Source organism: Thermothelomyces thermophilus, chromosome 1 (assembly GCF_000226095.1).
Source record: "Thermothelomyces thermophilus ATCC 42464 chromosome 1, complete sequence".
Classification (NCBI taxonomy): domain Eukaryota; kingdom Fungi; phylum Ascomycota; class Sordariomycetes; order Sordariales; family Chaetomiaceae; genus Thermothelomyces; species Thermothelomyces thermophilus.
In genome coordinates this window covers 4,888,087-4,902,789 of record NC_016472.1, presented here as the reverse complement: position 1 = coordinate 4,902,789, position 14,703 = coordinate 4,888,087, and the positions used below count along the sequence as shown (strand labels likewise).

General features: G+C 42.3%; 2 protein-coding genes across 2 annotated transcripts; both read right to left on the bottom strand.

The window, feature by feature from the left end:
• Nucleotides 1-12: 12 nt before the first annotated feature.
• MYCTH_2296711 (uncharacterized protein) lies at nucleotides 13-4,131 on the bottom strand. The gene is made up of 2 exons (XM_003659486.1): nucleotides 3,369-4,131; nucleotides 13-3,300 (listed from the first exon to the last, which is right to left on the bottom strand). The coding sequence occupies exons 1-2, from the start codon at nucleotides 3,997-3,999 to the stop codon at nucleotides 206-208; spliced, it is 3,726 nt and encodes a 1,241-aa protein (XP_003659534.1). The 5' UTR covers nucleotides 4,000-4,131; the 3' UTR covers nucleotides 13-205.
• A 202-nt stretch (nucleotides 4,132-4,333) lies between these two features.
• MYCTH_2313757 (uncharacterized protein) lies at nucleotides 4,334-4,772 on the bottom strand. The gene has a single exon (XM_003659485.1). It carries the CDS (start codon nucleotides 4,758-4,760, stop codon nucleotides 4,554-4,556), a length of 207 nt encoding a protein of 68 aa, XP_003659533.1. The 5' UTR covers nucleotides 4,761-4,772; the 3' UTR covers nucleotides 4,334-4,553.
• Nucleotides 4,773-14,703: the final 9,931 nt, after the last annotated feature.

The window sequence follows — 14,703 nt, the reverse complement described above, 5'->3', positions numbered from 1 at the left end:
CCTTCACTTATCCCCTCCACTCCCGAGATAATCTCTACGTGAAACATACCCAGTTCATCTTCACCGCACCAAGCATCATCAGGATATACCCATCTTGTTTGCGGGACGCCGAGCCCCTAGACTAATATCATTACAGAATCGTACCCATTCCCTTCACCTTCCACCATCTTCCCTACTCTCTCCGTTGCTGTCACAAGCCAATCCTTCAGGCCAAGTCCATAAGATCGTCCTCCGCGCCGAATCCGAACTGGTTGTTCTGGATTGCCACGATCCTGTCCAGCTCCTGTTGGTACTGCTTCCGCAGGTCCGCAAGCATGAGCAACCGCCTGGCCGGCAAATTCTGCCCATTCCGCGTCGAGAACCTCTTCATCTTCTCGATCAGCGCCGCATCTTCCTCGGCCGCCATCTCGTCACCCTTGGCTGCGTCCGCGCCCCCTTCCACGTCAAGCTTCTTCTCGAGCTCATCTATGTCTGCCTCCAAATCATCCCCTGCCTTGCCGCCGTTTCGATCGCCGTCTGCATCATCGCCTCCTCGGCCGTCGCCGGGGAGTACATCTTCCAGGATGTACGCCTCCTGTGGCGGGACACAGCTCAGTGCGTTGATTAGCAGCAGGTACTGTCTCGTGACTTGCGTGTCCAGAGCGTCCTCGTTTCCATGCTCGTTGGCGATGACTTTGTCTCCCTCGCCAGCACGGCGCAGCTTTTGCAGCCGGTCGAGGAGGATAGCGGCACCCCCGCGGTAGTCGTTGTGGTTGATGCGCCAGGCGTAGAGGATCTGGTGGTACGGCACGCCGTTGAGCACGTCGCGCGTGGCTCGGCACTTTTCGACGAGAATATCGTCAACCTTGGTCTGCAGACCGGAGAAGGGCAGCGTGATCAGCTCGGAACTCTGGCCCGTCTCGCACATTTTCTCGACGAGCCGGCGCAAGTAGGATTTCTGCATGGCCTCGTCGTCCATGGAAAGAAGCGCCGAGTGAGCTTCTTCAAAGTGCGATATGGAAGTGGCCGCGGTGAAGAGGCGACTGAGCATTTCGGTCCTGAGGCCTGCGGTTTCGTGATTGGTGCTGCTGCCACCTTGTCGAACAAACTGCAACGCGAGGCGGGCGAACTCTATGACGTGGGAGTAAGCCTTTTGTCGGTCGTAGAGGCTGACGATGTGCACGTAGTAATTTGGAAGACCACTGTGCAGGAGATTCCATTCGGTATCATCCAGAAGTCCTGCGCTGTGTCTGTCAAAGTGTTTGGTCGGAATGCTCAGGCCGATGGCCGCCTTCTTGAAGTAGAGGGAAGCCGTGTCGTAATCCCTGAGCGCGAGGAATACGCGGCCTTGAACGTAGGTGGAAAAGGCATCTTGGTCGGCAAAGGGGTGCAGCTCCAGCGCGAGGTCCGGCCGGTCGTGCTTTAAAAGAGAGCACTGAAGCAGCCATGTGTGAATGACAGTTGTGCTACTGGGAGCGCAGAGGTCCAGGACGAGGTCTGTGATGCTGGAAAGGAGCGGCACATTGTTGCTCTCCGGGAGCCCGAAGAGATGCCCAGTCAGCCCCTCCAGAGCCGTCTTGGTATTGTTCTCGTCTTGGCCGCGCTTGGTTAACACGGGCGAAGAGGAGCCCGAGGCCCCCGACTTTGGTGCTGAAAAGCTGAGCTCCGTCTTTGCCATCCATCTCAAGTGCTCGAGTCTTCGGAGCGCCTCAATAAGGCGGCGGTAGACTAAGCCGACCTCAAACCGCGAGTGAAGAGGGGACGCGTCCTCGCTCTCGATGTCGAACTCCATGTGCACAAGGAGAATGAGCTGGCTGAAGAGGATCTGCCAATGAAGCTCGATGGTCTCCTGCACAGCACGGACAACGAGTTTGCGGCCAAAGCCCGTGAATGGCTCCCGGAGCTCCTGTGAGTTCGCCTCGCTTGTAGCAGTAATGAGGTCAAACAGATCCTCGTAGAGCCGCGCCGTCACCATTTGGTAGTTTTGGCCAAGAGTGTCCATAACTTGGGCACAGTCTTCGTCCGTAACCGAAGGCCAGAACCCGGCGCGGTCCAAGAAGAGCTGCATGCGTTCGCTATCGGAGAGGGTCGGATTATCGTATAGCTCGGCTCTCAGGGCAGACCTGCTCAGCTGGTACATGCTGTCCGAGAAACTGTCGACGAAGGTTAGACCGGCAGATATCAGGGCGGCAACGTCCTCGTTCTTTTTCTCGAGGGAGTGAAGGTTGTGGTAAACGCGGTCCAGGTCACTGCACTGCCTCACGGCAGCAACCAGGTCGGCGCAGGCCACCCAGATCATACCATCCACGGGGTCGAAAACCAACGAAAGCGCCTCGCCCCGTTGTTTATCGAGCTCGAGCAGGAGGCGCCAGAAGCGCATCCACTGCGTCTCGCTCGTGTTCCTGAATTGATCGTAATCCGCAACCCCTGTTGAGCTCCGGTCCAGTGTCGTGGTGGACCCCAGCACGGAGCATATGGATTCTGCAAGACTTCTGCTCGTTTTCGAGCCCGTCTCCTTGTAGGTTCCCAGCCCTTTCTCGTACATCGCCAGCGCCGTTTCGAGCGTCGACTTGGAGAAGCGGCCAGGGAAGAAGATGAGATCAAGCCATTTCTCAGCCGAGTCTGTCGGGTTCCAAGGTCCAGACGCGCGCACCGCCGGTACCGTGTTCTCAACGTGGACCGCCTTCCAACCATCATCAAAAGGGCTCGTCCCGTCCTCGGGCCGCACCTGCAGCCTGTACACGCGGTAGCTGGTGTTGTTCTTCCACATCGTCCACAGCTCTGGTCCTTCCGGCTGCTGGGTCACCGCGAAATCCGCGAGGATCCACACATCCAGAGACGACGGGCTCGGCGGGATCAAATGGGCGTCCGGAAAGCAATCCGCCACGTGAAGCGAACCCTGGTCGTTCGCCTTTACCTTCCAGAACTTGAATTCGCCGGCCCCGACGGGTGAGTATGTTACCACCAAGCATTGGCCGCGGCCGTTCTCCATTATCCGGATCAAATTGCCCTGTGATGGATCAACGGTCCACTTTCCAACGTCTTGTGGGTCGCGCATCGCATTCAAGATGTCGCCGGTGTACAGGATCTGGCCTGTACCCACATCCCATACTCTCATCCGGTGATCGAGACATATGGTGAATAGGAACGCAGTCCCGGAGTGGCCCATTGCCGTAACTGCTGTAGAAGCGGCGGCCGTCAACTCCATGTTGATCTTGTCGTATCTGACCGTCGGGTTTCGTTGGAAAGGGACCAATCCCCGGAGACTCTGGCCCCATCCCGCGACATTGTAGATAGTTTCTCTCCATGTGCCTCCGTTTGCTATTGAAGACGGGTCAGTGTCTTGCAGGCTGGCCGCAACAAAGCTAGGAAGGAAATCGGGGACTCACTGTCAGAGGATCTGTTCCTGTCGAGTCTCAGGATGCCACCATCATGCATGGTAACTATCAACTGATCCGGGTTGACGACTGCCAATCTATGCGGGTGCTTGAACCCAAATCCTGGTGGTGAGTACGACTTGCAAGCATCGCCCAGCCCCCCGTCGGTCGCGATCCTTTTCCGGAAGTGATCCGGTCGCAGTGTGAGCGACCACAGCTGCTTGGAGTGATCGATGACATAGACGCAGAGCAAATCGTTGTCTGGGTAATCGCCAAAGCCAATGCAGGGTGTCCTAATCGCGACCGGAAATCTGAGATTTAAAATCAACGGCGCATCCGCCTCCTTCTCTTGTTTGCGAACATCGGCCACGCGAAGGCTGAGGACGGTCCCGTTTTCTAGGACTCGCCACAAGAAGGATCGTGGAGAGTGACCGTGGTTCCGGTAGTAAATGGAAGACGCTGTCGCCAAACTTCTCGATCGGTATCCCTTCTCGTCGTCGGCCGAGGCGCCGCCCCGATTTGAGCTCGATCGCCCATAGGCGTTCTGTGGTGCGACACGGACCTGGATCGTCAGCGATTGCGACGCGGGTTCGAGATTGAGTCGCGTCTCCTTGTAGAGTGTTTCAAAGTCTCTTGATGCCATCTTAGCCCCGTGTGCCGTTCTTGGGGGACTATTGACGGGGCTGGCGCTGTAGTCGCGGCTTGGTCGAGGTGCAGACGCGGTCTGAAGCTGCAAATGGCAGAATTCTGGCCGCCTTTGCAGGGCACCTTGGCGGGGAGCTTTGATCTCACAGCACCCTTGCTTGTGCTCGCTCGAGGTTGTAATATGTACGGACGTACTATACGGATTTACAAGTACGGATTACGCTAACGTTACCCCGTACAAGTATGTAACTGTAACGACGGTAGTGGGTCTCGGCGCTCTTTGGTTTCTCCTTCCTGGCACGTCATCACGCTCCAATCCCAAAGGAACCAAGCGACTTAGACATGAATTGAGTATGCCACAAACAAACAGCTACCATCTAACTCCAGCCCATTATTCATAACCTAGCTAACTCCGAAGACCAACAGAACCTCCTATGCTGTATCGCGGTTGCTCCATAACCACCTGCCATGCATCATGAAACAGTCATGTCAAAGCAAACATTTTCAAGCTCCGGAGACGAGGACAGCTACAGCCTCAAGTCAGCTCATCCTCTACTCCTTCTCCAAATCTTTCGGATTCGGGTCGCCAATGCCGTCCTCGTTGATGGCGAACAGGCAATCGCCCTCTGGCAAGCACGGGCTATCGTAAATCTTTGCAATTCTCGTCTCGCCCCGGCCTTTTTTCAGGCTGATTCTCGTCGTGCTGGCGTGTGCGATGATGTTGCCACCGATCGGCTTCTTGGGGTCGGGATTGAACATTGCAGAAGGGCCGCCGTCGACCTGGGATACCACCTGGTTGGTGATGACGACGGCGATGCCGAATTCGTCGGCAAGTCGCTGCAGAGTCCGCAGGAACTTGGCAAGGTGCGTTTGCCTCGAGCTCAGTTCGCCACGGCCAATGAAGTCTGTTCTGTAGAGCGAGGTGGCAGAATCAACGATGAGCAGGCTGAAGCGGGTCTCGCACATCATAGCCGCTGCCTGGTTCAGCAGCTGCAACTGATGGTCCGAGTTGTAAGCGCGTGCATAGGCAACATTGTCCAGGACCTCTTCGCCGGAGAGCCCGTAGCGATTGGCAACGGCGAGGAGCCGAACGGGGCGGAAAGTGCCCTCTGTGTCGATGTAAAGACACTTCCCCTCGCCGCCACCCATATCGAATGGCAATTGACATGTTACAGCGAGAGTGTGACAAATTTGCGACTTTCCTGTCCGAAACTCGCCAAAGATCTCGGTCACGCTACCCGTCTCAATGCCGCCGGCGAGCAGCGTGTCCAGCTGCTTTGAACCCGTGGTAATGGAGATCAGCTCGCTGCGTCGCAGATGCATCTCTGTTGCCGTGGTAAAGCCCATCGGGACAAGCTTGGAAGCCTCGGCGAGGAGCTTGGCTGCCTTCTGCGCCGAGATACCCTTGATCTGCTCCAGCATCCGCTGTGGTGTGTAGGCGACCGACTCGACCGTATTGTAGCCCGCCTCGACAATTGCTTGGATATCACGCTTGGTAAGCCCGGCGACCCCCTAAATATCAGAAAGGTCAGTGGCTTTTTGGCCGACTCCTGGAACACGCCAGTTGGCGTGGAGCATATCAAGGCTCACCTCCAGCGCCGAAAGAGGGGTAGGCGCGCCTGGCCCAGTCTGACCCATCTCCTCGGCATTGGCCGAGTCATCGTACTCTTCACGTCCAGACATCCTCACAGTGCAGCTTCGCTGTGTGTCGCGTGTGGAAAGATTGAAGGCGAAGAAAAGGCCGCAAGTCTCGGGAGGGTCGCGCCTGGGGCTGTTGACAGAGGCAAATCAGCCAGGCACCAACGCGTTTGGTGGGTCTGGAGTTCGACGCGCAACCCCGTGACCACTTAGGGGAAACCAACAACGCGGCCCCACTCCCCTTCGGCCCAGGCCATCTCGACCAAAAACAGTTTTGATAAATCGGGAAGCCACCTGCATCACGGAGTATTTGGCAATACCAAATACGACAACAAGCAGTCAAATCTGAGGCTGCTATGACGCGCCGGAGTCATAGGCTTGGTTCGATATTTGTGAGTGAGCATGTGCTAGGTAAGAAAGCAACAGATGCGTCTCTACTACTTGTGGTTCAAAAATGCATCATCTCATGCCCCCCCCCCCCCCAAACGCCACACAAACTATCATAAATCTGAACCAACCCGCGCCTCAACCAACGCCAATATGCATATTATCTTTCCTAATAAATGATGCGTCCACCATATTTTCCATCGAACACCCGGCCTACCTACCCTACACCCTATACGAATACCCCACCAAAACTTACGAAACTATCATCGCTAGAAAGCTCTCGAAAAACGCTATCTAACGGTACCACTCTCAACCGCGCGCGAGCCGTTGCGGGTGTGCAACAGGCATCGCAGGCGTTGGAACCGGACCCGACCGCAATCCGACCACACCTCGCGCGCCCGTTAAAATTTTCACCACACAGACTACCTAGCGCCCCTAAATGTAACATTAATTTAAAGCCTACCGCCAAGTGTCACAAACACAAGCCAACCCGTGCCTACGGCCGGGCCGTAGCGGCCGGAAGGCCTGTACCCGGGCACTAATAGGTATAACCCTACTATAACGGGCACGATTAGAGCACGGCCGGGAAAAGGGGATAGCCGATCCGTAGTATAAGATATATCTATTAGCCTACAGATCCAAAAGGGAGGTTTTCCTCCCTAAGGATTAGTCTATATAACAACGATTTAAGAGGGATATAAATAGGTAGCCTACTAGCCCTAGAACAATTAACTCTCCCTGCCCCCGTGATTAGTACGAACCTGCTTAGAAAGGCCTTTATAATAGTACTACCTCTCTTGATAACTAGCCTAATAGCAGGCTACCCTAATAGTTTCTAATCCTTCCTACCCTTTGTTAATCGAGATAGTATCGTCACTTAGCCATTTAATGCCTATAAGACTAGAGGAAGAACCCTTAAGCTAAAGTAAGACCCTTTTAGCCTAATATCGGCCGTAAAACCATTCTAAACCCCCTCTTTATATCCTAATATCCCCTAATTTAGAGCCCTTAATGTAAGGCCCTAACCGCGAAGAGCTTATCTAGAATCTAGAAGGCTAGGTTAAGGAGCTAGAAAGGCTATAGTAGTTATAAGATTAGGAAAAGTTCTTACTAGAGAAGTTAGGACTACTAGACCGTATAAAGGGCTTAAAATGACCCCGATTACCTACTAAATCCTCTAATTCTAATGACTTAAGATACTATTCTAAGGCTATTAAGGTTACTAATCTAATTCGATTTATTAATATAATAATCTATTAGTAATAGTAAGAGTAGCTTTAAGATTTATAATATACTTTTTAGGGAGACCCTAGGTAGTTTAAGACTTTGTAGAATTATATCCTATTTATATTTAATTATATAAATAAGTAACCTTAGAACTATTAATATAGCTATTATTAGAATATATTACCTAAAGAGTATAATTAGTTAGAAGGTAACTAGACTCTATTCGAAGAGCAGATAAACGCCTATATAATTGACCTTATGGACTAGGTATCTTAAGTAGCTAAAGCTTTAAATTCGGCTTACTAGTAAAATAGCTAGTCTTTATAGGATCTTTACTATTACCTCGAATTCTTTAAAGCTTAGTTTCCCTACTAGGATAAGAAAAGCTAAGCCTTAAGCTTCTATACTAAGCTATTACCTTTCCTTATTTAATATATTAACTATTATTATACCTACTGCCTAGAGATATGAAAAGGAATGGTATAGTTAGTATTATAAATCTAATATAGCTTCTAATGACCAAATCATGGTTAGACTACCCTCTTTTTACTACTAATTTAAGATTAACTACATTATATGCCTAATATATTACATTTTTATATATTATTGTCTTACTATTAAACTAAACCTATAACGAAGCTATAACTAGCCCTATAAGGTGCCTTAAACCTTATATTAACCCCTACTCTAAAGATATAAAGTAATAGCTCATATTTCCAATATAGAAAGGAGGGACATTTTACAAGAGAATGCCTAGAAATAGTATAGATTACCTCTTACTAACAGGGCTAATACCTTAATTACTAGGGTTTAGGCTATTTTTACTAGGGAAATAGGAGTTACTTATAGTAGACCCTAATACTATAAGAATAGCTATAAGGGATGACCTAAAAAGAGAATATATATATATAGCTATTATAATAAATATATATAAAGGCGTTTCGACAATAGTAGACCTAGATTCTTATATGGAAGTAAATATTATAGACTTTAACCTTATTTAGAAATACTAACTAAAATAACTTACCTATATTCTACCTATAATTTAATAATTTAACGAAATGGTTATAGCATTCTATAAAGTATATTAGGTACTAATTATATTAACCGACAAATATAGAATTATATATTAATATAATTACCCCTATATTATCATTAGCCATGATATTAAAACCTTGCCGGTTTTATTAGAAGTACCTATACTTAGTAATCTTACCATCTTATTATTCCTAATAGAGAATCGCTAGTAGTTTCTACTAGAAACCGAGATAGCCCGACTCTAGTACTTTAAAAGAATAGAAAAGGACTGCCGAAGGGGAGCCTAGGTCTTTATATTAATTACTATCTTAGATGTCCCTATAGATCCAGTCCTTGACAAGGAAGAACCAAAACCCTTAGGAAACCCGGAAGAAATTCCCCCTAAGTTACGAGACTTTACCCCGATATAATAGATATATTAAATTCGAGTATCCTTCCTTCGTTTAAAGTAACTAACTATAAGATCGACCTATAACTAGGGACGACTCCTCTAATTAGACCGATTTACCCCTTATCCTAGTATAAACTTAGTATACTATAGGAATACTTAGATAAAAACCTTACTTTTGATAAAAACCTTACTAAGGGGAGGATTTAACCTTCCAAGAGTTTAGTAGCTAGTCTAGTCCTATTTATATCTAAAAGAGATAGAAGCCTTTATTTTTATATTAATTACTAAGGACTTAATAAGATTATCCAGAAGAATCGCTACCTATTACCTCTTATTTCGGAGATCCTTAACTATACTTCCGGCGTTTAATTTTTTACTAAGCTTAATATTAAAGACGCTTATTACCAGATTCAAGTATAAGAAAGGGATAAATAGAAAACCGCCTTTCAAACTCGCTATAGATTATTTAAGTATTTAGTTATACTATTTGGTCTAATAAATATATTAGCTACTTTTTAAAATTATATTTATTAAGCATTAGGTAGACTACTTAACAAATTTTATATAGTTTATTTAGATAATATCTTGATTTTTTCACCTAACCGTAAAATATATATAAAATATATCTAAAAGATCCTTAAATAACTATAGAATATATAACTATATTATAAACCTAGTAAATGTTTATTTTATAAGGATTAAGTTAACTTCCTTAGATTTATAGTAAATCGGCAAGGAATCATAATAGACCTAGTATAAATTGAAATAATGGAGAAATAGCCAGAACCCTAGACCCATTACGATATTTAGGTATTTCTTGGATTTATTAATTTTTATTAGAAATTTATTCGCAATTTTTTACAGATCGCCTACCCCCTAATAAGTCTACTAAAGGGGCTAGAAAAGGGGAAGAAACCGGGAGAAGTCTAGTTTAACCTTAAGGAACAAAGAGCATTTCAAGAAATTAAGAACTACTTCAAATCGGCACCGGTTCTCTGGTATTTCGATTCTAAAAAGCCGATAACCATCGAAATAGACGCTTCTACGTTTATAATAGGGGCCGTCTTATTATAATAAGTAGAGGACTCTCGAAAACATCTCATTATATTTTGGTTAGCTAAGTTCTTAAGACTAGCCTACCATTATAATACCCCTAACAAGGAAATAATAGCGATTATAAAAGGCTTTAAGCACTAGTAATACTATTTAATAGGAAATCCTTATAAAATTATAGTCTATTTAAATTATGATAATTTATAAGGATTTATAAGATAAATCTAACTTAATAGTTATTAAGCTAGATAATATATATATTTATTAGGCTTTGATTTTACTATTAAGTACTAGCTAGGGAAGTAAAATCCTATAGATAGCCCTTTAAGAAGATTAGATTATAAAGAAGATAATTCTTTTGGGAACTAAGAATAATTACCTATAATCTAAAGAAAGATAGTAAACTATAAAAAGGTATAAGAAGTATAGAGAGTTTTATGATCTTTTTAATATTAAATTAGAGTCTAGTTATTAAAAGTTAATCCAAAGGGATTATACGATATAGAACAAGTATACCTTAAAAGAAAGCTAATTATATTATAAAGATAGGCTAAAGAGATAGTAAGACTAGAATTAGCTTCTACTATCTAACTATTATAAATACTTAGAGAGTATATTTCAGAGCTCTAAAGATCAGACCTCTTAATCTAAAGAGTAAGGGAAGGCCTAGAAAAGGGTATAATAAAAGGCTAGCGAAACAGTAGTAAAGCTAAACTATAGTCCTTAAGATACGATAGCAAGCTACTCTATAAAAGAGCACTTTATATTCCTAAAGAAGAAGCTATAAGGCAAGAAATCCTCTAGTTATATTATAATAATGCTAAAGCTAGGTACTTTGGCCCTAAAAGAACTAGTAAACTTATTTAAAGGAAGTTTGACTAGCTAGGCCTAATAAGAGATGTTAGACATTAGTACCAAACCTACTATATTTACTAAACAAATAAGCTAAGATAGTATTAAGGTTATAGTAGCTTAGAATCCCTACCGATCCCTAACTAACCCTAGTAAGAGATTAGTATAGATATAATTATAGGTTTTCCTATAGTAAATTTCTAAGTAAAGGAAAAGAATACTATACTTATAGTTATAGACTACTATATTAAGATAAACCGATTCTTTGTTATTAATTTAAATATTATAAGTTACCGGCTTACTAAGCTAATTTATAAGGAGATTAAACTTAAGTATAGTATGTTAGAAGGCTATATAAGTAATTATAGCTCTATATTTACTTCCTAATTTTAGGCAGATCTCTACTACCTAAACTACATTACTAGGAAGCTCTCTATAGCATTTTACCCTTAAACTAATAGCTAAACCAAGTAAGGTAACTAAACACTTATATAATACCTCTATTATTTTACTATAGCAAACCTTATAATTTGGGTACAAATCCTCTTAGAAGTAGAGTTTATATATAATAATACTATTAATATAACCACTAGACTACCCTTTTTTCGAGCATTAATAGGCTATAACCCTCTAATTTTATTACGAATTAGGGACAATTCGCTAAAAGGGAGGTACCACCCTAACGTAATAAAAAAAATCAAGAAATTACAAGCACTATAAAAATAACTAAAAGTATATTAGAAGGAAGCTATCTAAAATTATAAAATTTACTACGACCGAAAGCATTAAAGAAAGGTATTTAAGAGAGGCAACTTTGTCCTACTCTTGACCTAGAATCTTAAGCTAAAGATACCTAAAAAATTAACCTCTAAATTTATTAACCTATTTTAGGTACTTGACTTAGTTAGTTTACTAGTATATTGGCTAACGTTACCTATATAATATACCTAGCTATATAACGTCTTCCCTATTTCCCTACTCGAACTATAACACTTATATAGTCAAAATAAGACAAAATAAATACCAATACCGGAACTTAAAGACGATAAAGAATAGGAGGTTAAGGAGGTTTTAGCAAAGTAGGCCAGTAGTAGAACCCGTTAGTTCCTAGTAAAGTAGAAGGAATAGCCCTTTAAATTTAACCAATAGGTAGACAAAGAAGACATCGCCAATATATAGAGTAAAGTATATAAGTTTAAAAAGCGTACTATGACTATAGAGCGCCTATAATACGGTACGGAAAAGCATAAGAAGAGGCTAGGAAGAGGGCGCCCGCGGAAAACGCCTGGATATATATCCTAAGGAAAAGTACGCTAGGTAGGGTAGCGCGTTACTATAGTAATATACCCTAAGACTGTAATCGAAATACTGTAGAAAATGCCTAGAGAAGGGCACCCTAGGAGGGGCCCTAAGCTATATTATGGAGAACTATATTATAAATTAACATTATATTGAAACTATAGTAAAGAAGGCCTTATTAGAGATACTAAAATTAGTAAAAAAAAACATTTATATCATAGTACTATGAACTAGTAGAGTAAATCTATAATACTAATTTGGGGCTAAAAGGGTATCTATTTTATATAATTAAAAAAAATGAAAATAAGACAAAGTTTTACTACCTTAAAAACCCTATTAAAAGCTACTATAGAAGATAAACTCTAAGTCTACCGTATATTTGCCTAAAAATCGGGCTGCCTTGCCCTTACTACCTAGGGCTCTTACTATAAGTATACCTAGTTTAATAACGAACTTATACTTAGCTATTTACCAAGTGATATAACCTTTATTAATAGGCTCTAGACAAGGTAATAGTAAATACTACTAGATTATAAGATTATATAGTACCTATACTATATTAATAAATAATTAGGTAAACTAAAATGTAATTAAATATACTATACTAATATTAAACTTAGGCTATAGATTAGTAGCTATAATTATATACTCATAATTAGTTATAAACTTACTATATACTAGCTATTACTCCTATAAATATATTAATATCTATACTAAATTATAAGCAAAAACAAACAGGTTCCTATAAAAGTAATCTTCTTACTACTATTACTAATAAAGCCTATATTAGACTAGTAGTATTTCTTAACTACCTCAAAAGTAATAACTATATCGTTTATTGTTACGAAAATATACATATAGGACGCCGCCTAAGCCGCCTCCCTAACAGGCCAATAGGACAGCAGGAATGATAGGCCAATCAGGACAGGATTACACTTGGCAAGAAATGATCCTAGCAGAGGATCACTAGCTCATAATATAAGCCAGGTAAGCCAGTACAGAGGATCACCACAACCATTAGTAATTCTAGGATTATATATATATATAGATAGTCACTCGTTATAGTAGACTCTAAGAGTTTACTAGTAATAGCAACCCCACAATCACAGTACTTATACCAAGCACCGCTAATTACTATAAGAGATAACTCTAGTATTATTATAAACCCTTTGGCTTTACCAAATCCCTTAGACGACCTGTACGCTTGTCCTGCTTAATCTACCTTCGTCTAAACCCTTTTAGAAGAAGTCTAAGTTAGGTTCGTTATACGTTGCTATTACTCCCTTTGTTCCATTATAGTTTAGGACGAAGGTAATTTTGACCTTAATATCGATATAACTACTAATGTTACGGCCGAATAGCTACTTGCCTAGCTTGGTTAACTCTATTAGCGGATCTAGGAGTTAGACTAGAGAGACAAGGCTGCTTAAGCTCGAATTAAGGAACTTAAGAATGGCGAAAAGCACTTATAGAAGCTAGTTAACAAGGCCTACGCCAAAATCAAGGTACTCGAAGGCGCTAAAGCGAGCCGTATTAAGATCGAACTACCTAGTAAATATAGAGGAACTAAGGAGGATCTCGTAAAGTTCCTAATAAACCTCTAATCTTACTTTTGGCTTAATGATAATAAGTTTCTAGACGATAAAGCTAAAGTCCTCTATATAGCTACAAGACTAGAGGGCAAGGCACTTAGATGGTTTAAGCCTATATAGAATGACTATCTTACTAAGGAAGATAAAGACGATCGAGATATATTTATATAGGTAGTCTTTTGATCCTATAACCGTTTCAAAAAAGAGCTTTAGAAGGTTTTTAGCGATAAAAATAAGAAGATTTATATATAAGAAAGACTTGTTAATCTCCGATAGACTAAGTTAATAGCCTCCTATACTATATAGTTTAGATAGGACATACTTAAGTCTTAGCTTAACGATAAGATATTAATATAACTATTCTATAATAGCTTAAAGGAAAAGGTTAAAGATAAGCTATATAAGTATAATTAGCCTAAGACCCTAGATAAATATATTATATAGGCTATTAGAATCGATAATTGACTCTATATATAAGAGTAGTAGAAACGAGGTCAAATAAATAGAACTATAGTCAAGGCTAATGACAAGAAAAAACGAGTATACGTTAATACCTTGTATAGAATATATCCTAGGGCTATAGATATAGATATAGTATAGAAGTAGGATAGGAAAAAGACGACTAAAGACAAGTCTAATATTATCTATTATAACTATAGAAAGAAAGGACACTATAAATAAGAATGCTAAAGCCTAAAGAAAGAATGGAAAATAGTCCCTAGAAAGGAAATTATAGTCATTAATAAAACTACTAAGGATGTCATCGAAGTAGCGGCTATAAGCTACGAAAATAGGGATAGTAATATAGATAGTCTTAGATATAATAGTAATAGTAAAGACGAATAAGTACTATACTCTAAACTAGTTACTATAGACCTAGAGATAAGTCTTGCCAAATAAGATATGGTAGGAGAGTATATATTACTAATTTCGATTCTCCCGGCCTTAAGGTAGTAGGGTTTTATAGTTATATAGAGGCGGGATAGATTATAGATAACCGATACCTAAGGAATTGAAAGACCTAGACCTAATATTCTATTCCTCTAGGAATAAATCGAATAGTATTGTAATAAAGTTTTCTGGCTTAATACGGAACTACGCGAATAGGATAGACGCTTGATTCGACTTGTCTAGTAGAGCGATAAGATAAGGGACGAGATAAGGGAACTCTGACGTATCGTAGAAACTATCAAAGAGGAACAGTCTATGATATATAATAGGCCTG

Bases quoted from the DNA above. Each gene is read 5' to 3' on its own strand.
- MYCTH_2296711 (XM_003659486.1), bottom strand. From the start codon at position 3,999: ATGGCATCAAGAGACTTTGAAACACTCTACAAGGAGACGCGACTCAAT. The intron at 3,301-3,368 runs GTGAGTCCCCGA...CGTCTTCAATAG, and splicing joins CAGGAACAGATCCTCTGACA to CAAACGGAGGCACATGGAGA.
- MYCTH_2313757 (XM_003659485.1), bottom strand. From the start codon at position 4,760: ATGTTCAATCCCGACCCCAAGAAGCCGATCGGTGGCAACATCATCGCA.